At 40.4% G+C, this 21,049-nt stretch overlaps 1 protein-coding gene and 1 long non-coding RNA gene across 2 annotated transcripts in view; both read left to right on the forward strand.

Annotated features, from left to right (window-relative positions):
• The window catches only part of LOC130144671 (uncharacterized), a 178,074-nt gene that overhangs the window by 33,923 nt on the left and 123,102 nt on the right, over nt 1-21,049 (forward strand). The gene's annotated exons all lie outside the window — the stretch shown is intronic.
• On the forward strand, nt 123-20,372 carry RRH (retinal pigment epithelium-derived rhodopsin homolog). Its single transcript, XM_056328698.1, has 7 exons — nt 123-6,084; nt 13,838-14,028; nt 15,646-15,745; nt 16,528-16,681; nt 17,046-17,214; nt 19,066-19,244; nt 20,134-20,372. The coding sequence occupies exons 1-7, from the start codon at nt 5,979-5,981 to the stop codon at nt 20,237-20,239; spliced, it is 1,005 nt and encodes a 334-aa protein (XP_056184673.1). The 5' UTR covers nt 123-5,978; the 3' UTR covers nt 20,240-20,372.

The following is a 21,049-nucleotide window of genomic DNA, read 5'->3' on the forward strand; positions in this document are numbered from 1 at the left end:
TTTTTATTATAGTAACACATACAGGGAAAGGAAGATAGCAAAGGATATTTTGTGGCTTTTTCTGTCTAAATATCAATGAAGGCCAAAGGTATTGAGACATCTTAGAAGCTGGTATCTGATGGATACGACAAGGTTAATACTATTCTTAAGTCACCTAATTGTTTCTAATTAGACTGATACTAAAATTGCAAAGCATTTTTAAATGTCCCCATGTCCCCCTTAGCCTGTTTCTCTTGAGGTTTTTATGTCCTGGCACTGTACCTCTGTGGTGCTCTGAGCTTGTGTAGGGCTAAGATCAGATAGCCCATCATAGGGCTCCACTGGGCTCCTCTGCACACAGGACTTTCAGGGAAGTATTGCTTAAAAAGGGCATGAAAAAAATGGCACAACTGTTTGAAGTCTTTAAATGGATGCATTAGGAGGATTGTTGAAAACCTATTAACTGCTTTTTCTTAAGGATGCAGGAGAACAGGGTGCCTCTCTTTGAAAATAGAATACAAAAGCAGATTCTTGCAGGATTTCATCTGGAGGCAGGAATCCATTCACAGACTCTCACACGAAGCATTTTGAAAATGGAACTGTAGTGATCTGTGTGAAAGTATTTTGAACATCTTGTTCAATGTCAAAAGAAGTATATTTAGACTTGATCATACTGTTACACTTTTTAATTAATGAATGCAGTAATAGGCAAATGAGTTCTATTAGCCTTCTGCTTAACAAAAAGAAACAGGTAATTTGTCAGCACCAGACAGTTACTGGTCATTTTAACAAACATGACTGTTTGAATAATCTCTGGAACAAAACTTGAAATGAGGTAGCAAAACAAATGTTCAAGAATTCAATTAAGTCTGAACAGATGCTCATAGGATAATAGATATAAATGTTCCTCAGTTTAAAAAGGACAAACCACAAAGCGTTGGAAATTCTGCTAGATCTGCTTTTGTGAGAAGAAGCCGAGTCTATTCTTAACCATGCACACTCAGAAATTGAGGGATACCGATTATTTTTCTGGTATTGCTACAGACTTAACTTTAACCAGGTCAGTTAAATCCAGACCTCTGAAAGTGTTTAGATTTTTGATGCTGTGTATTGCTAGGCCTGAGTGACTTAGGGCTCAGACTGGAGGCATTGTAGAATTGCCCTTTAAACAAAATCCTATGCAAGTCATTATGTTTCTGGCATATCACATTGCAGCTGAACAATACCAACCTGCAGTGAAGCTGGAATTGTCATTACTTTTGTCATATTTGTAATTGCATCCTCTGTTATGCTATATTCTTCATGGATGCATCAGTGGCTGGTTGTGGGTAGCTGACTTAGATCTTTCCTTATTCTGGCTTTGGAAGACTTAACACAGTCCTCACTGTAACACGCAAATTCATGCTCTGCTATACATGTTCTGCTTTGCTATTCTCACTGCATGCTTTAGGGATATCCTTCTGCCCAGGACATCGGAAGACTGTACTGCTGCCATCACCTTTAAATTGTATGATGCGACAGCTGATGTTTCAGTTGTAGAGTACCATCTTGCAGCCCAGGACAACAGGCCTATGCTTTGAATCTCACAGCAGGTGGAGCAGTGAGTCAGCCTGAAGCTCTTGAGAGACCAAAGCAAAGACTTAAGTCTGTGTGTGGAAGGGTTAAAGAAAAATATCTCTTGCAGCTTTAGAGGGAAGATCAGTCTCTTGATTGTAGGGAGCTGGATTGCAGTCCCAGCTGAGAAATGCATGAGGAGCATGACGCCATGTCCTTCGCATACAGCGTCAGATGGAATTAACACAAATATCCAGAGGAAATTTATATTGTGAATCTTTGTGGAGGTTGTAGGATATCACTTATGGAAGAACGTCCTTAGTGGTTGAGTGTGAAATGAGCTGCTGTATGAGGAAGCAGTGTCTGGACAAGTCTGACATGTGGTGATGCCTTTTTCCATTTTTTCTTTTTTTTTTTTTTTTTTTTTTTTTTTTTTTCTGTGGCAAGGCCCATCCAGGCCCTGTTCTGCCTTGTCTTCTCTGTGTCATGGCATAACCCAGCCCTCCTAATACAAGTAGTTGCTAGCAGTAATAGATGAAAATTCAGTGTCTTAAAAAACCCCTAAGATGACGTCTTGTCTGCAGTGTAGTGCTGCAATTAGCTAAAAATACAGGTTCTGTAATTTTATGACACCCTCCTCTCTGTTGTGAACTTTTCATTCAGATCCTACCTGTGATTCTGTCACTGTGCTCCTGATCTAAGTGAAGTGTTGAAGTTTTATATATGTGCTTACAAATATTCTAGGCTTTTTCTGCAGAGAATAGGAAAGGTGGGTTCGCCAGTACCCTGACAGAAATAGTATGTTGGCAGAAAATTTCAAGTAGCTGTAGTGTCAGGGGAAAAAGTCAGTGCACTGTGAAATGAGGAGGGTGGGGGAAAGGTGTTGTAGTATAGGCTGTCGGTGAGAGTTTGGTGTTCTCCGGATTTCCCCTCGCTGGCAGCATTTGAGGCAAAAGGCTGGGCCACCTAAAGAACTTCTCACCTGCCACCTGCTCCAGCAGTGCAAAGGGGGTTGCTGTCCTGCAGTATTCCTCTGAAGCTCAGGAGTTCACACAGTGAATACCCCACAGTGTTTGGCTTCCCACCCGGGACACAGCAGCATGCTCGCTGTTGTGGCAGAGGCAGAGTGACCAAGTCCCGTTTTCAAAAGGTTTCAAGTGAACGTGTTAGCCACTGCAATATTTGACCCTGACATAAGGTGTCAGCTTATTTTCAAATCAGCTGATTTTGAAAATGACATCTGGTAAATCACTAGAATCAGATTGCTTAAAGGTATTTGGAAGACTCTGAGCCTTTTGTCCTTGCCACACTAAAATTCTGGGTTTATATTTTTTCTGTGTGGAATCTAAATCCTTGCTAAACTGAGGGTAAAAACATGGAGGTGTATTGTAAAGCTTAAGCTGTTTCCCATTGAGAATTGTTTCAGTGTCCCTGCATTCCTTCCTGGAGGGATTTTTTTTTTTTACCTTTTGTTTTCTGTAGTTGTTCGGATAGGGTAGTTCAATATAGTTCATAGATTTGCTATGTTACTTTGACAGAGAAATTTGATGAAGAAAATAATTGGGCTACGTTAATGTACGTATGCAGCACTGGCTGTTGCAGAGCAAAGGATTCTCTAGCATGTGAAGTTGTGGATATTTGCGTGAAACAATGCTGGGTGGTCGCATACATACTGGTGCAGAGTTTTTTGCAGTTGTGCAAAACATTGTCCTGACAAGAAACTGTTATTTTAAAAAAAACCACTGCTACTGCCTCAAGTATGGCAAGTAAAAAACCTTTAGAGTCACATTTTTCAGGGTGCTTTCTTCAGTCAGCTGAAAATCTCTTTCGTTTAGAGTCAAACTTTTTTATCAACAGTTTAAAGCTAGTGAAGGTCTCTGTGAGGGAGGAAAAAAAATACTTTATTAATTTGTTTTTCATTGGGTTTGAACCGTTTGCATCTGTTCGGAAAATCGGGTGAAAGGGAAGTTCCGCCCTGTAGAGCCCTCTCGTGGTGATGGGCTTAATAAACAGGGGAGGGGTTGGGGTTGGGGGTTGTTGATTTATAGTCTGGTTACCACTGAAAATAGGACAGAGGTTTTGTTTTGGTTTTGCTTTTTTTTACTGCTTTAATGCAAATGTAAGTTTCTCTACTCTTAATCATTTGTGGATTGAAATATACTTTGTATGTAATTGAAAGCAACTTGCTAAGCCCTGTAATGAGTTTTACATTGCCCCATATCTATACGGATACCTACAAATTGAAGAATGGACTTAAATAGAAATTCTGTTTTGTTGCTACTGATCTGGGACAAGTGGGAAGGGAAAGTGTCACTGGAGGTTGTAAAATGCCCCTCTGACACTAGTGATACTACCTATTTTTAGAAGATAAAAATGGCCTGAGGGTTTGGATTTTTTTTTTTTTCTTATGCCAGTATTAAAAAGCAATGTGGTAAACCATATTTTATCTGGCTTAGGAAACTGTAGTTCCAACTTTCTGAATTATTTCTATACTTTGTTATTTAATTCCTTGCTTTATCTTTTTGGCTTTGTTTTATGAACTGCAGTGTTCTAGAAAAAATGACTTTTAGGTTAATGATAAGTAATGTCTGCCTTTAACTTTTGCTTTTTTCTCTCAATTCCTGTTGCTGTAAAATTACCCAAGTTTAAGAGATGAAGAGATGGAGACAATGTACATAGGATGGACAGCACATACTAGAAACTTGTGCTTTAACCAACAAGTACACATAAAATCTGTATGGTCTCAAAGTCTGGAGTCCTATCTGAGTAAAAATAGTAATGCATTGCTTTTCTGAGTCAATCAGCTTTACAAGCTCTGATTTGTAGGGAAACTGCAAAATCTGAGGTGCTCTTGAAAATCTTGACAAAGTTTTAGGGGAGGAAAGCAAAGAGATCAAATTATCACTATGCTTTTATCTTTTGAGGCAGGGCTCTGGGGCACTAGGGAAGTGGCTTCGTTGCCAAACAGATCATCTTTCCTTTCAGAACCTTCCCACCCTGTTCCTGCCTAATCCTCTTCTAACAGGAAAAATACCATAATGCAAGTACCCTGAGACCTCTAGGGTCCTGGGTTTTTTTGATGGTGGAACTGTTTGCTGGTAGAGCTGTGGTAACCATCGTCTGTAGTAGTGACGACTGAATTTTGTGACTGCAGAAGTTTGATAACAAACTTTGTTACCTTTAGATTCAAATGGGTGAAGGATGCAGGATGTCTGTTTTGCAAAGCTGAGGGGTGGGAGGGAATGCTCTGAGTGTTTCACGGGTCAGAGAAGGGAGAGCTCTTCAGGTAGCCTTTTCTAGGGGACGGCTATGTTCCTCAATACTGCCTGTGGCACTACACCCTCTTACTGTTCAGAAGTCACAGCCCTGGGGTGGGAGCCTGCTTGAGCTGCCTGCGAACCACATACAACTGAAGAACCACTGGTGGCTCATCCTTGTCACTTTTATACCTAGTATACTGAGTACAGAACTGGAGGCAAAAACTGTGTGAAGGGGAACTGGTGGAAAACACCTTCTTTGGTTGCTTATACTGATACTGCTCTTTGGACAAGGGTTTATTGCAGCTAATACTTATGCAGGATTTTGTGAAAGGTCTTTATTTTGGTGTGCAGCTACCTCATCACTGAAGAGAATGAGATTCTGCTGTTCAAGGCTTTGGGAAATAATTTTCTGCCCGGTAGCATGCTTTGGAAAATTTGCGTGAAGTAAGCTTGTGTACGTGTTTGGGAGAGGGAGGATGTTCAGACTTGTAAAACGTATTCAAAACCCATTTTCTGCAGACTAGGCTATTTAATAAATGTAGCAATTAAGTTTCCTGAAAATCATGCTTCACTTTAGAAAATAGTGGGCTGTGTTCTTTCTGTGTTTGTGTCAACTTGAGAGTTTAAATCAGACTAAGAATCTTGGTGAATAGGTCTTTAAGAATTTGAAGGGATGGACTTTAAGCTTATCCTGCATTTTAAAGAAATAGACATTTGTGTCTTCATGTTGTGCTGCGGTTTTGTGTGTTTGCTGTGATGGTGGGAATTAATTCCAAGCCAGGCTGATGACCAACTGACCTGATTCAACTTTTTTTGAGGTTTTTGAAGTGTTGCACAAGAGGTTTGAAGGAGAAAGTTTGGGGGCATGTGATGATTAATCTCTTTAGCAGTAAGAATGAAGTTTAAGCATGCTGTTGGAAACGTTGTACTCAGTTCTGTGCTGCTCTTTGTTTTAATTAACAATCTCCTGCATAGATTGGGAGTGTAAACTTCTTTGCACTTTAGTCCAATTAAATCATGCTTGGAGGTTGTCAGTGGTGCGGGGAACTCCCCCCTACCCCCCTTTTTTTCAGTTGTTCAGTGAGTCTGTGGAATAAAGAAAGAATTTGCCTGACAGGGTTTTGTACTGTTTCATCGTCTTGATGAATTATTGCGGAGAATAGGCGACAGTCTCTTTTGTCCAAAATGCATTGGAATGATTCATCCAATTCCTCAGAAAGTGACAGTGAAGCTCATTCAGCCTTTACGCAGACTGAGCACAACATAGTTGCAGCTTACTTAATAACAGCAGGTATGGGCATTGGCAAATCGTTGTGTAAGTTTTTAAAATGGAACTGTAGATCTGAATGCTCATTTTGTGTAGTAACAGTGATGGTATTTCATTTTGTATTACACAGATGACTGATGGTTTTTCTCCATAGTTTACTGACAGGTTAGCTATTAGCAGGCTGACCGAAGTGTGCAGAAACATCTAAGTTTTCTGCTCTATATTTGAAGGCAGCATTGTGTCTCGAAAATATATTTTGTTGATATGTAATTATAGAAGAGAGTGAGAATTAATTTCTGCCAGCTTGCAAAAGAGATAAAAATAGGGCATAGCTGTCACATCTTGCATTTTTCTGTGATGTGCTCGAAGCTATCTTGAGATTTCTCTGGGCACATGTTCATAGTAATATATGTGTAGTCTGAGCATGTGAGCGGGTGTCTGTTAGGGGGATGTAAGGGGAAGGGTTGGAATGTGACTTAGAGGGAGGGAGCTGGTCATTAATCAGAGAAGAACAGACTCCAGTTGCAGCTGTATTTTTCACCGATGACACAAGTTAGAAAAAGCACGCTGGAAGACTTGACATGGTCTTTCTTCCCTGTAACTGCAATGGCCTTTAGCTAAACTGTAGTTATGGAATTAGTATTTTGTTTCCTTAGACAGCTTTCTCAGTTATAACCACAACTGCTTCAGTAATGTTTTTCTGAAGCAGTGAGTGCTAGAGCTATGAAATACCAACCTCACCAAAACCTGAAACCTACGGTGTTTAAAAATAGGCCTTCTATACCTTTATTATGGAAAATTAAATCAGTTTATAAATATTTTATTCACAGACTGTAACATATATTTTCTGTGTTATAATTAGCTTATATGAAATAGTATTGCTAATGGTTGTGTTTTATTTAGCATATCTATTTGAAGTGGTAAGTATCAAATTGCTGTTTTGGTAAAGAGGGTACGTTTGAATGCAAAAGCAAAAATCTGTTTCAGGTTTTTGGAGAAATTGGTAGAACACTACACAGATCAGTAGACTTGTTATGAAGTTGTAGAGATGTATTATGGTCAAATATTAGAAGGCTGGATACACTCTGCATTACTACCACACTATTTGCAGGAAACTGGATCTATTAGGTGCTGCAAATATGTATAATACTACTTATATTTTTATTAAAATTGATTACATAGTGTGTAACAAGGTGGTCTTTTCAGATAGTTTGAAATAGTTTGAACACCTGGTGTTAGGGATCAAGGCTATCATAAATGATCAATGGGATTAGCCAGAATCAGCCCAGTTTTTCTTTATTAATATTGCATAGAAATCAAATGTCTTTTTTTTTTAAAAAAAGGGACTATTTTGTGGGTGGTTTTTTTTTCTTTTTTTTTTTTCTCATTATGTTTTGGGGGGGTCTAGTAAATCTTTCACCTGTAGCTTGGACTTTGCTTTCTTAATGAGGAATGCTTTTGATAGTAAGGTCTATAACATCTTTGAAAATATGACTGATTGCTTTGCAAATGCCTTACCACAGCAAATCTGGAAAATTTAAGCTGTGCTAATAAGCAGATGTCTAAGAATAAGAATGAAGTACAGGTATGGTGTTCATCATTATGCTGCTTTTTAAAAGGTTTGAATGCTTCTCTCTCTTGCAGATAATTGCTTTGTTTTCTGAGAAGGAGGTATTGTTAACTATTGCAGTCTTAACAGTAGTCATTGCATTGATTTTAGTGATTACAACAGGGGTATGCAGGCTGCAGTATCGCCTCATGGATGTTCTTCAGCTTGCAGTGGTGAAATGCTGTAGTATAATGTTAAAATGCTAACTGGAAAAGTAAATTCTGTGTTATAGGCAGACCTGACCTTCATTGTTTTGATGCTGGTACCCACAGATTTTGCTTAATTCTGTTAGGGCTTGTATTTGCATTTGATCTGCATTTTGTTTTCATTGCTTCATTTCATTCATGGAAAGAAGGAAAATAGGAAATTCTTCTGCTCTTAATCAGTTCATGACGTGTTTATCCTCATCTTCACAAAGCTGTAAGGTTTAATTAAAAGAAATATGGGAATAGTTGTTCTAACAGTATGATGTTTCACAGGCCAAGTGGCAGCATCCCATGTGCTTTTTCTGAGTCAAGTAAGTTCATCCTAGCTGATGATATCAGCTTACGAAAGGGCTTGGGCTTGGTCGGCATGCCCTGCCCTCTAAGAAATCATAGAATTGTTTAGGTTGGAAAAGACCTTTAAGGTCATTGGTCCAATTGTTAATGTAGCACAGCCCAGTCCACCACTAAACCATGTCCCTAAGTGCCACGTCTACATGTTTCTTAAATACCTCCAGAAATGGTGACTCAGCCGCTTCCCTGGGCAGCCTGTTCCAATGCTTAATAACACTTTCAGTGAAGAAATTCTTCTTAATAGCCGATATAAACCTCCCCTGGTGCAACCTGAGGCTGTTTTTTTTCATCCCATCACTTGTTAATTGGGAGACGCTACCAACCCACACCTTGCTACAACCTCCTTTCAGGTAATTGTAGAGAGCAATAAGGTCTTCCTCCTCAGCTACCTTTTCTCCAGGCTAAACAGCTCCAGTTCCCTCAGCTGCTCCTCTTAAGACTTGTTCTCTAGACCCTTCACCAGCTTCATTGCTCTTCTAGTGGGCACTGCTTTACTGCTGCCTGGAGAGACCTTGTTCTTCTACTTGACCTGATTCTCGGAAACAGGGAAGAGTGTTTTTTGAATCTATGGGGTTTTTTCTCACTTTGTTCAAGATGGAATCCATCTTCCTACATTTTTCTCCCCAGAACGTTTATTTTCGCTCTATTAATTTTAGTAGTTCTGAAATCTTTAATGAATATAGGCTTGCTGATTTCCACTTTTTTTTCCCTGGTTTGGTTTGATTCCCTTCCTCACCTCCCCCTTCATTTTACAATTGGGCTCTGAAGCACTAAGTTTTAAGTGTGTCTAGCAGGATCCTTCCTTCGCCCTGAGGATATGAGTTTACAGTCCTGTTGTATTTCTGATTTCATCTGTTAAAGTATGCCTCATAAGAAGCCTGTACTGTTTTCTAAACCTTTAATTCTGTTTTGCTTCCTCTCTCCCAAGAGATGTCACACTACTTGTCAACAGGAGAGCTGACAGAACTGGCACTGTCAGTGCTTTACTACGTGCTGGTTTTGAATCAGATCCCCAGCTCCCTGCTTTTGTTCATTTTAGGGGCTCGTAGCATCACAATGTCATTCCTGAAATGTGTGAATGTATGAATAAGATAGCTGATGGCATCTGTGGGGCTGTGCACCCCCAACATCATCTGTAATATAGTTTTTATGTACTAAGCAGGAGACTTGCACCTGAGAACAGACATGCTTGATGGTATTAAAAAGAGAATGGAAAAAGAGGCAACCAACAATGAATTACCATTTTGCCTCATTTGATTTTAAAATTACTGAATTGGTTGAGAGAATTTCTGTAATGTAGGAAATTGGTACCGATTAATAAAATATTGCGGTGAAACTTCTTATGTGAGCTTCAGGTATAATAAAAAAGGTACCAAATGAAATGGAGAAACTTGACGTAAAAGCTGATGGATTGGTGTTGTCCCCCATGTCTGTTATCCAAAGTATCATCTTTGTTATATTTTTATGTATGTTGTTATGATTGCACTAGCTTTCCTTCTGCCCTTTTTCAAACCTGTCATGGTACTAACATAGGTCTCGCTGAGCATAGTGGTTCAGATGGTACATCTGATGTGTATTTGACTCTAGAAATGTCTGCCACAGTTCGATGCACTGAGGTGTGTGCTGGTGGTTATAAATCTATGGACTGTGTTCCTGTGGACTGCTAATGGTGGAGCCAGCAGGAGTTTCTGTGATTTGAAGGAATTTCCATACTGATACCAGTTGAAGTCTTCAAAATTCAACCGTAGAGCTGAAGTTCTTGAAACTGATTCTTGCCCTTGGGTTTTCTAACCCTGCTGATCTGAGGTTATTGTTTTAGCTGCAGTGTTTGTAGTCTGACTGTGAACATATTTGGGAGATTGTTAACTCTGTGCTGCAGCATTGATGGTGACAGAAATGAAAGAACATTGTGCAATACTTAAAAACCTTATTGCCCTTTCCACAGAGGCATGTCAGCAAAAGCTAAGCTGTGTGTGTCAGGTTTTAGGTGGAGCCAATAGAGAAGCAAAAATCCCATCAGTGAAAGTGATGGATTGCCAGGGAACTGGAGCAGGATGGGCAGTAACTGTGAAGGGAGATGGGTCTGCTTGTCTGTTGTCAGACTTTTACCAAAATAACATTCCACTATGCACTTGTAATTTAAGGTGCCCACGCTATAGAAATGTTTTTAAGTTTAGGATTTGTTCAGTTATACTGTAGCAGCTGTGCTAGACTAGGGAATCTGTGAACAGCTCACAAATTCCTGTTACTACTTACAAGTTATTTTTTAATGGCTGTGTTTGCCTTGAACATGGTGGAATTTTCCATTTTATTGGTAAGGGTTGGGAGTCACAGAATGGTCGGGGTTGGAAGGGACCTCTGGAGATCCTCTAGTCCAGCCCCCTGCTAATGCAGGTTCACCTACAGCAGGTTGCACAGAATCACATCCAGGTGGATTTTGAATGTCTCTGCAGAAGGAGACTCCACAGCTTCTCTGGGCAGCCTGTCCCAGTGCTCTGTCACCCTCAAGGTAAAGATGTTCTTCCTCATATTCAGGTGGAACTTCCTATGGTGCAGGTTGCCCCTTGTGCTGTCAGTGGGCACCACTGAAAGGAGCCTGGCCCCATCCTCTTGGCACTTGCCTTTAAGATATTTGTAGATATTGATAAGATCCCCTCTGTCTTCTCTTCTCTAGGCTAAAAATGCTCAGCTCTCTCAGCATTTCCTCATAAGGGAGGTGTTCCAATCCCCTGATCATCTCTGGAGCCCTCTGCTGTACCCTCTCCAGTAGTTCCCTGTCTCTCGAGCTGGGGAGCCCAGAGCTGGACACAGCACTCCAGATGTGGCCTCACCAGGGCAGAGCAGAGGGGGAGGACAACCTCCCTCAACCTGCTGGCCACACTCCTCCTAATGCACCCCAGGATGGTACCATTGACCTTCTTGGTCACAAGGGCACACTGCTGGCTCTCGGGCAACTTGAACTGGGCAACACCAGAACTGCCAGGTCCTTCTCCACAGAGCTGCCTTCCAGTAGGTCAACCCCTTGCCTGTACTGGTGCAGGGGGTTGTTCCTCCCCAGGTGCAGGACCCTACACTTGCCTCTGTTGAACTTCATGAGGTTGCCCTCCACCCAGCTCTCTGGCCTGTCCAGGTCTCACTGAATAGCAGCGCAGCCCTCTGGTGTGTCAGCCACTCCCCCAGTTTTGTATCATCAGCAAACTTGCTGAGGGTGCACTCAGTCCCCTCATCCAGGTCATTGATGAACAAGTTGAACAGGAATGGACCCAGCACTGACCCCTGGGAACACCAGTAGCTACAGCCCTCCAGCCAGACTCTGTGCTGCTGATCACAACCTCTGAGCTCTGCCATTCAGCCCGTTCTCAATCCACCTCACTGTCCGCTCCTCTAACCCACACCTCCTGAGCTTACCTATGAGGATGTTATGGCAGATGGTGCCAAAAGCCTTGCTGAGGTCAAGGTAGACAACATCCACTGCTCTCCCCTCATCTACCCAGCCAGCCATTCCATCATAGAAGGCTATCAGGTTAGTCAGGCATGATTTCCCCTTGGTAAATCCATGTTGATTACTCTTGATGACCTTCTTTTACTCCAAATGCTTCAAGATGACCTCCAGGATGAGCTGTTCTATCACCTTTCTGGGATGGAGGTGAGGCTGGCTGGCCTGTAGTTTCCTGGGCCCTCCTTCTTGCCCTTGTTGAAAACTGGAGTGACATTGGCTTCCTCCAGTCCTCAGGCACCTCTCCTGTCCTCCACGACCTTTCAAAGATGTGGAGAGTGACTTAGCAGTAACATCTGCCAGCTCCCTCACCACTCAGGGTCGCATCCCCTTGGGGCCCACAGATCTGTGGGTGTCAAGTTTGCTTAAGTGATCCCTAATGTGGTCCTCCTCAGCCAAGGGAAAGTCTTCCTTTCCCCAGACTTCCTCTCTTGCCTCCAGGGTCTGGCGTTCTTGAGGGCTGGCCCTGGCAGTGAAGACTGAAGCAGAGGCAGCATTCAGTAACTCCTTCTCTGTGTCCTTCGTCACCAGGGCACCCACCTCATTCAGCAGCGGGCCCACATGTTCCCTAGTCATCCTTTTCCTGCTGATGTATATGAAGAAGCTCTTATTGTCCTTGATCTCCCTCACCAGATTTAATTCCAAATGGACCTTAGCCTTCCTCATCACCTCCCTGCATGTTCTGACAACATCCATATATGCCTCCCAAGTGCCCTGCCCCTTTTTCTGCACCCTGTAAACCTCCTCCTTCTGTTTGAGGTTTGCCAGAAGCTCCTTGTTCACCCATGCAGGCCTCCTGCCCCCTTTGCTTGATTTCTTACTCATGTTTGATTTCGTCCTCTCTGCAGAGGTGCAAGGGGGAGTTTTTAACCTTATTAACTGTTTATTAGTAACTTGTATTAGTAGTGGGTTAGTAAAAGTTTAGAGGATGAGAGTTTGCTCTGGATATCTCTGCAACAGGCTAGAGTCTGAAGAGAATAAAACCACCCCAAAAATAATACTGTTTTGTGGGAGTGCCATATAAACTCACTCCAAGAGCCATGCAGTAGGATTTGGCTAGGGAGGAGGAATAGCAGGAGAAAAGGAGGACCTGTAGGTTTTGATATAGGTCACTAGAATCAGAAAAAGCTTGCTGATGTACAGGGTCCTGAAGAGTGTCCTGAGCACCTCGAGGAGCATTAAGTCCAAAACAAATTTCAGAGGGATTGGACATCAAGAGAGGAGAATGTACATCTTAGCTTTAGTACTGTATTTATTACAACTCTCTGCCTACTGGCCATTTATTGTGTTGCCTAATAACAGACTTCAGACACAGTTTGAGTCAAGCCAGACCAAAGAGGTTTAAAAAATACACAGGTTAGCGAGGTGGGAGCCAGTTTGGTGCAGAGTTGGACTTTTACCATGGCTATAACAGCCCTAGAGCTTGTTAGTTGGAGAAAATGGCTCTGGTGCTGGCCCAGCCATGCCACTGCGGTAGGCTGTGCAGATCATCCAGGCTGCTTGACAAGGCTTAGAAAATTCAGTTTGCAGCAACCTGAGCCATCTCTGATGCTTGCAAAGAATTGGGACCTCATGAGCAGAGAAAGGGATTCAGTCTGGCTGGGACAGTGGCAGCAAAATCAAAGCTTCTATGTTCCTTTAGCCCAGGGTTATTGTCTGAATGCACAGTGGAAACCGCTGAAAAATGAGGATTGCGGGTGGCGGCAGGGGCCTTCTGCTGTATCAAGGGCATCATAACCCCAGCTTTTTTTTGCCAGTCACCGACCTGCATTCTTTTTTGCCATGGAAGACAGTACTGTACTTGGTTGCTGGAGTGTTTGAATTGTAATCCTAGATGATTTTACATCTCTGCTTTGCTTGTTGTCATTGCATTGGAAGTTCCAGGTTTGGCAAAATGCTCCACTTTTGGACCTTACTGAATCCAAGTGAAAGTAACCTAATTGGAAAAGCTTTTCACTCCTTGTCAGGTGTCTATCCCCTTTGCAAAATTATGTTTGACTGAGAATAAAACTTGTTTAGGACTTAGATATTACAATAGGCTGCTTTTTCTTCTGCAGGTGTGTTGCTGACTGGTGTCTATCTTTTTGTAAAGTTTCCCTTTTTCTTTTTTTACAGGAGTGGTAAGCATTTTCAGTAACATTGTTGTGCTAGGCATCTTTGTTAAGTACAAAGAGCTTCGGACAGCAACCAATGCAATTATTATCAACTTGGCTTTTACTGACATTGGTGTTAGTGGCATTGGTTACCCCATGTCTGCTGCCTCAGATCTGCATGGAAGCTGGAAATTTGGATATACTGGATGCCAGGTATTGCAATTCAGTCAGAGAAATTTTTGAGCACTGAAAAGCAAACAGAAATAAGTAGTAGCTCTACCTGAAACTAGTGCTTCTAAGAGATAAGATGGAGATGCAAAACTTCACTCTAGACCTGAAGCTGATGTTCTATAATGTCAACAATTTCTGGATATAGGATTTTGTGTGAATTTCATTCCAAATTTATATTTATAATCTGAAAGCATTAAAGTGTAACCTTATATTTATTAACAAGAGATATTTTAAAGTAGCTTTAAGAAGGCTTAGGAAATGAAATCCCAAAATGAAGATGGTTATAGTAGCACATGCACATTTGGTGATTTATTTGATAGTTAAAAACTTTGAATCTGGCTGATGTTTTGATGATGAGCTTGACAGATCTTAATTAGTTCTGCTTGGCAAATACATGTTCTTTTGGATGGGACTGCTGGGATATTTAAAATGAAGGTTTGCAAGGCTCTTGGTCTTCATTAAAGATTTAGTCTTGTTTTAATAGCTATTTTAAAAAATAGACTGACTGGAAAACATACTTCTATAGCAGAGAGATGGTGCCCTTTGCTGGCTGTTTACTTTGATTTAATCTACCTTTTTAAAAGACTGTTAGGCTTAAGTGTTCAGGAAAATTAATGGTAATGTGAAGGCATACGCTGAAATGTGACTCAAATATTAGCATCACTATACATTTTGGACCTTTATATAATGGATGTTTATAACAATCTGACATCGCTTGCCCGAGTACAAAGTTATTTCAAGCTCAAAATTCAGTCACTGTTTGACAAGAAGCCTCACCTTTGGATCTAGACTGACTTGTAGTGCATTGAAGTTGATGTGAAATCTCACTACCGGTGCTTTGGGAGTTAAGATCGCTTGAAGCACAACTTACGTCAATCTAAGCCAAATGAATCCTGTGAACTGAGATGGCTGAATGTCATGTGGTTCTATTATAACTGCTGGTGGCATGTGGTCTGGCACAGGGCTCTGTTTCTGGGGTGTCAGTGGTAACACAGCCCCTGCAGTCATCCTTCCTGGTCAGGCTGCCCCTGGGATGACTGGGCAGATGAATTTGGAGCATGTTGGGATTGCAGCATATGTCACTCTGTGCAGTAGATTTGACATGTAGGTATGGGGGCTGATGGGGAAAGTCAGTGTACCATATCCGTGAAATAAGTGTAGCTATACAATAGAGGAAAGAGTGACAATTCAGGACCTCACACTTGCTATAACAGTAACTTTTTTTATGAATCAAATGCTCTTCAGGCTTCTTTAACATACATAGAAAACATGAATTGAGCCACCCCCCAACCTCCAAACTCTTATCTTCAAATGTCAAAATTTACTTTCTTGAAATACAGTGTGTGTTTGGGTTTTTTTGACTACTGTCTTCAGGATTTCTGATGTGCACATAAGCAGGTTGCTTTTGAAATGTTTAATTTTAAATAAGCCATCTCCAAACTGCCTGCATTGAATTAGTTGCTTCAGTACCTTGCTGATGGAAGAGAATGCTGGCTGAATGCAATGTATTGTAGTGCTTTGGATTCAGTCCACAAATTTATGCTTGTACCTTTGAAAGATTTCTTGGGAAGGTTTTTTGTCTGTCTGTTTTAATTTCAGATCTATGCTGCCTTAAATATCTTTTTTGGGATGGCGAGTATTGGTTTGCTCACTGTTGTTGCAGTTGACCGTTATCTGACGATCTGCAGGCCTGATATAGGTACTGTACTTGTGGTCAAAAATTGTTCACTGTTGGGTTTCTGTGAAAGAAGAGTCTAATTGTATTGTTTTCTCATTAATATGTTTCTCATGATTACAGTGCTGGGCATAACTTGAATTTAGGGTGTGATCCTGCAGTACTTGCTTGAGTATGTTACCTAGTTGGCATGCATGGTACTGCTGGTGAAAGTGAAAATTTCACAGTTACCTAGTTGGCATGCATGGTACTGCTGGTGAAAGTGAAAATTTCACATTTAAGCTGTTGTTCTGTTTATATGTTGTATTTTCATGGCTGTTTTCAGGCTTTAGAGGGAAATATATATATTTCATCCATATACAGAAGCACATGAAAAGCCTCTAGTTGTGGGAGGCTTTGACCTCTGTCAAGCAAATGCGTGCCTCTAGTGTGTTAACACTGTACTGGATGTTTTTCTCTCCTCTCTGTTACAGCTGTATTGTAACGGTTAATTCCTCCCCCTGCAATCATGCAATAATGTACTTGAATGCACTGTTGCATAATAAGCTTTTTGGCATGGGATTAGGATCAGGTATTGCCTGTATGCGGTGAGTTGGAGCATGTGTCAGTATTTAAGTGGTGTTAAAGGCTGGAAAGCTTGAGATGTCATTCAGTAGTATGAAACAGGTATGCTACGGTGTTTGGGAATGTAGGCCTTTGAAAGAATCACTATTAAACCTGGTATGTGCTTAATGGAAGCCACTTGTTCAACAATGGGAAGAAGCAAAAGTTGACAATGGCTTGTGACTGTATGTGCTTGGCCACAGGAAGAAGAATGACTAGCCGTAGCTATGCCACCCTAATCCTTGCTGCTTGGATAAATGCAGTCTTTTGGGCTTCCATGCCTACTGTAGGCTGGGCTAGCTACGCTCCGGATCCAACTGGAGCAACGTGCACAGTAAATTGGAGGAAAAATGATGTGTAAGATTCCTCTTCATCCTTTCTTTTAAATATGCTGTCTCATTGAAGGCTAACATTTAATTCACCACTATGTGAGCCTAACTTCTTTGTGAAGTATGAAGCCTAATATATAAAAATAATTTTAAAACAACAGAAATAATATAGAACAAGTCTAGAAAAAAACGTAGGCACTGAGCCGTGCTTGGAAACTGCAAGACTTGTAGTTGCTAATAAAAAAATTAAAGCTAAAGAAAATTTTCCTGATTATTTAAAACCTTTTTGTAAAATTTCAATTGTAAAATAATCAAATCAAAATATCAAATTCTTTAACTTTTCCTTGATGGCTATTTGTAAGTTACTGTGTTTTGTTTTTCTGTCTTATCAGGTCCTTTGTTTCCTACACAATGAGTGTAATTGCTGTTAATTTTGTTGTACCCTTAACAGTCATGTTTTACTGTTATTACAATGTTTCCCGGACAATGAAACAATATGCGAGCAGTAACTGTCTGGAGAGCATCAACGTAGATTGGTCTGACCAAGTAGATGTGACAAAGGTATGGCAAATGAGGGCGTGTTTTTTTTTAAACATGTTCTTTTGTGTTAAAGTCTTGGGGGCAAAGGAACAGCGCTGCCTTTTAAGCATTTCTGTTTCCTACATGCCCCCTTTTCCTTTAGTACTAAATATTAACTGAAATCTAGCCTTGGTGAAAACTCTTGGCTTGACTTACATTAGATTCTTTACTCTTGGCCTAATGCTCTTTCCATCTGAATGGCTACTTTGAGGGCTGGGAGCAACAATGAATTTTCCTTGCCTCTGCCCTGTGTCATGACACAGAAATAAACCTCAGAGGTGTCCTAGGAGGGCTTCTACTTTTTGTGCCTGCAGAGTCCTTAGGCTTTCTGCTAGGTTCACAGGTGTATCTGATCTGAAATGGATTGGTCAACTCTGATTTGAAATCATGGCCTAGAAGTGAAAGTGCATTTCCAAGCTCCCGAGCGATGTGATTCCCACCCCCTTGTTCTTTTCAGTCTGTTGAGCTTATCTCTTTCTTATGTAAACAGTAGCAAATATGTGTTATGGTATAAAATTATATATTCTGCCTGGAAGGTTGACATTCTTTTAATGTATAAAAGTCCTTGAGAAAGCTTGAAGATCACTAGCTCCTTTGATTTTTGTGTGACAACATGATTTATGGTTGGGCATGATAAAAAAAGTGAGAGACAATTGGACAGAAGAGTATGTACCTACTCTTTTGAATTACTTATTAATGCAAGCTTAACATGCCTTGTAAAATTTTTTCATCACTGAATCCTGGAAAATGGTAGTTTTACCCAAAAAGAATAATTTGAGTATTTTCTTCTTCTAAAGAGCTCTTGGAATGTTTGAAATTGAGGTTTCAGTTATAAATTTAAACTCACATTTGTGAAGAAAATGTGAAGAAATTTTTCCTGTTTTGCAGTTGAAGACACTGAGTTAATTTTGAAAAAAAAAACCAAACAACCCAAACACAAACAAACCAAAACCAAACACCAAACCCCCAAAAACGAAAGAAAAAGATCAAAGCTTTGGTGTTAAGCAGTGTCCTTCTTTAGAGATGGAGTGCTTGCTTTTCCACAAATCAACATTTTCTAAGCTTTCTACACACCGAACAAGCTTCTAAAGGAAAGGACTTTTTCTTTACATTATTATCATTACTATAATTTATTATTAGAATTACATTATTATTATTATTATTTACCCTATTCTGTGGAGACAGTCACAGTTTGTTTATTGGTTGTGCTCTAGAACAGCTCATACAAAGTAGCCATTTACTACTTGTTTCTTATCTTTTTCATCACTGAAAGACTGAAAAAGGATATAAGTAAACGTCACTAGGGAATCTTGTACATACGAAGAACCCTGCAGTTTTGTTTGGTTTTCTTGTGATTTGTGTTGTCCTCTTGATTAATTTGAGATTTCCATTACTGATTCATGGCCCTGGCAAAAGCCAGAAAAGTCTGTCTTATATATATATATTATATATGTTGATTCCTCCCCAACCCTCCCACTACCCCCGGCTTGTTGCTGTTCAGTTCTAGCTGCAGCATGGTGTGTTCTGGGGTGTGAGCCCCAACATGCCCAGATTGTTCTCTCTGACAGGCAGGCAGAAAAGACATGACTGTTTGGTTTAATGAAGCATGATAGCCATGTTCAAGCATCGTACTGAGGAGATACCCAATCAGACACTTACGGGTTCCTTAAGTACATGGACTGAGCCTTTGTGTCCTAAAACATTTACTTTCTTTTATTTAACTGTACCATAGTTAAGCCTTACGAAACATTTTTGTTTAACAGCCTTATTAAATATCTGATGTCTCCATCTTCATGTAATACTGGTTATATGTCTGTTCCTCTTGTTTTACAGATGTCTGTTGTGATGATTGTGATGTTCTTGATGGCATGGTCTCCATACTCTATTGTGTGTTTATGGTCTTCCTTTGGAGACCCAAAGAAAATTTCTCCTGCAATGGCCATCATAGCTCCTCTATTTGCAAAATCTTCCACATTCTATAATCCCTGCATTTATGTCATTGCAAACAAAAAGTAAGTGTTCCTAATTTGGTACCGGTCTACTTCATGATTTTAGTGTATCATCTAGCTATAGAAGGATCATCTGTAAAATATGACAAACTGATTAGCAAAGAGATCAAAGGGTAAGCCACTGTTGATTTACCAAAGATGACCTTTTGGACAGGAATTCATCATCAAAACATACTGACTTGATAAAGATGTTTAACAAAGCTTTTGTAAGACAGTTTTGAAAGTCCCTTTGTCATTTCTCAGAGGGACTCATTACAGAATTGGGGTTGCATCAGCAGTAATTTGGTTTTAAGGACTGTGGCAAAAATGTGTGGTGGCTTAGTGACATGTAACTTCTGTAGGTGTCCTTGCTTCATTTGGGATGAGTCATATTCTGACTGACTAGGATGGATTGACACTTTTTGTTAAAGTAAATAAGCTAAGCCTTCTGTTTTGAGCGAGCTTATCAAATGCTCTAACCAAGCCAGTGCCTCTGACTGAGAACTGGGTTTTGCAAAGAGGCTTCCTTCCTTTCTCTGCTACCAGCCTAGAAGCAGAACCTGTGATCTCTCTCTAGGTGAACTTGTCTGACTGATCCTGCTGAGTCAATGAAAAACCTTCTCATTTTCCCCCATTCTGTAAGTTCATCTGTCATGGCTATACCCTGTCCTGGGATAAGCAAAAGCTGCTGTGACCCATGTTGCAGAAGAAACACTGAACTTAACTGAGTTATTCCTGTACCTGGAAGTGAAAAAGACTCGGGTCCTTTTGAATTCCAAATACCCCTTTTTTTTATAAAGTTTTACTAAAATTGAAATTTGTTGTAATTCTTCATGCCAGCTTACCCAATTTTTCTTTGTACTTGGTTCTCCATCTAACAATCTTTCTGCTTTCCTTTTTTTGTCCTTTGCAGGTTTAGGAGGGCAATCCTGGCAATGGTGCGATGTCAGACAAGACAAGAGATAACTATAAACAATGCCTTGCCCATGAGCGTATCTCAAAGAGCACTAACATCATAGAACTCTTGTCATTTGCCTGCATAAATTACATGGAAAGGAATGAAATCTGGGTTAAAGTTAATTAATCTTTTGGAATAATAATCTGCCTTAGCCAGCCAGCTGTTTTCTGTTAATCATGGTAATCTTTTTAGATAGGTTAAGATGAAAAAACCCACTAAGACTTTAGTTTTTGAGTGTGAGCTTTATTGACCCAGTCTTTCCCAAACAAAAAAGGCCAGTGAAGCGGTCACTGTGACTGTTACAGGGTTGGACAAGGTAACGCAGGGGCAGGGAGAGACTGAAGCAAGAAATGCTGAGATTCAGTAGGATTTTTGCACTTGTAATTTCTTTCATGAATTACTCTCCCTCGATTTCCCTTGAAAGTTTTCCAGACTTGAGATATTCTGGATTTTCCCTGTGTGAATATGTTTCTGTACCAAGTGTCTGGTGTTGATATGCTTTGCAAAGTTATGTTTCTGTGAAGATGTTAAGATATCAGAATATCTAGCCAAACCCTATAGAACTTTGTTATCAGCTTTTAGGATTTTGAAGGAGTTTCAGGATATTTTATGTATTTTTAAAGTTTTGGTTCTCACAATCAAATGAATTTGTAGGAAAGACGGCTTTTGTTTTAGTAGTAGTATGTTTCTAGTGCTTGTGACCACGCAGCAAATCCTGAAAATGAGATAAAATGCACCCTGAAGCTTGACACTTGGGAGGCACGTAAAACTGACTAAATATTTGTGGTCATTTCTCATAATTTCTAAGTCAATCTCATGGCTATATAGGTCTGTTGTATAACTTTCAAAAAATACTTCGGTGATGTGAGCA

The sequence above is a fragment of the Falco biarmicus genome, chromosome 1 (genome assembly GCF_023638135.1).
Source record: "Falco biarmicus isolate bFalBia1 chromosome 1, bFalBia1.pri, whole genome shotgun sequence".
In the NCBI taxonomy this organism is placed as follows: domain Eukaryota; kingdom Metazoa; phylum Chordata; class Aves; order Falconiformes; family Falconidae; genus Falco; species Falco biarmicus.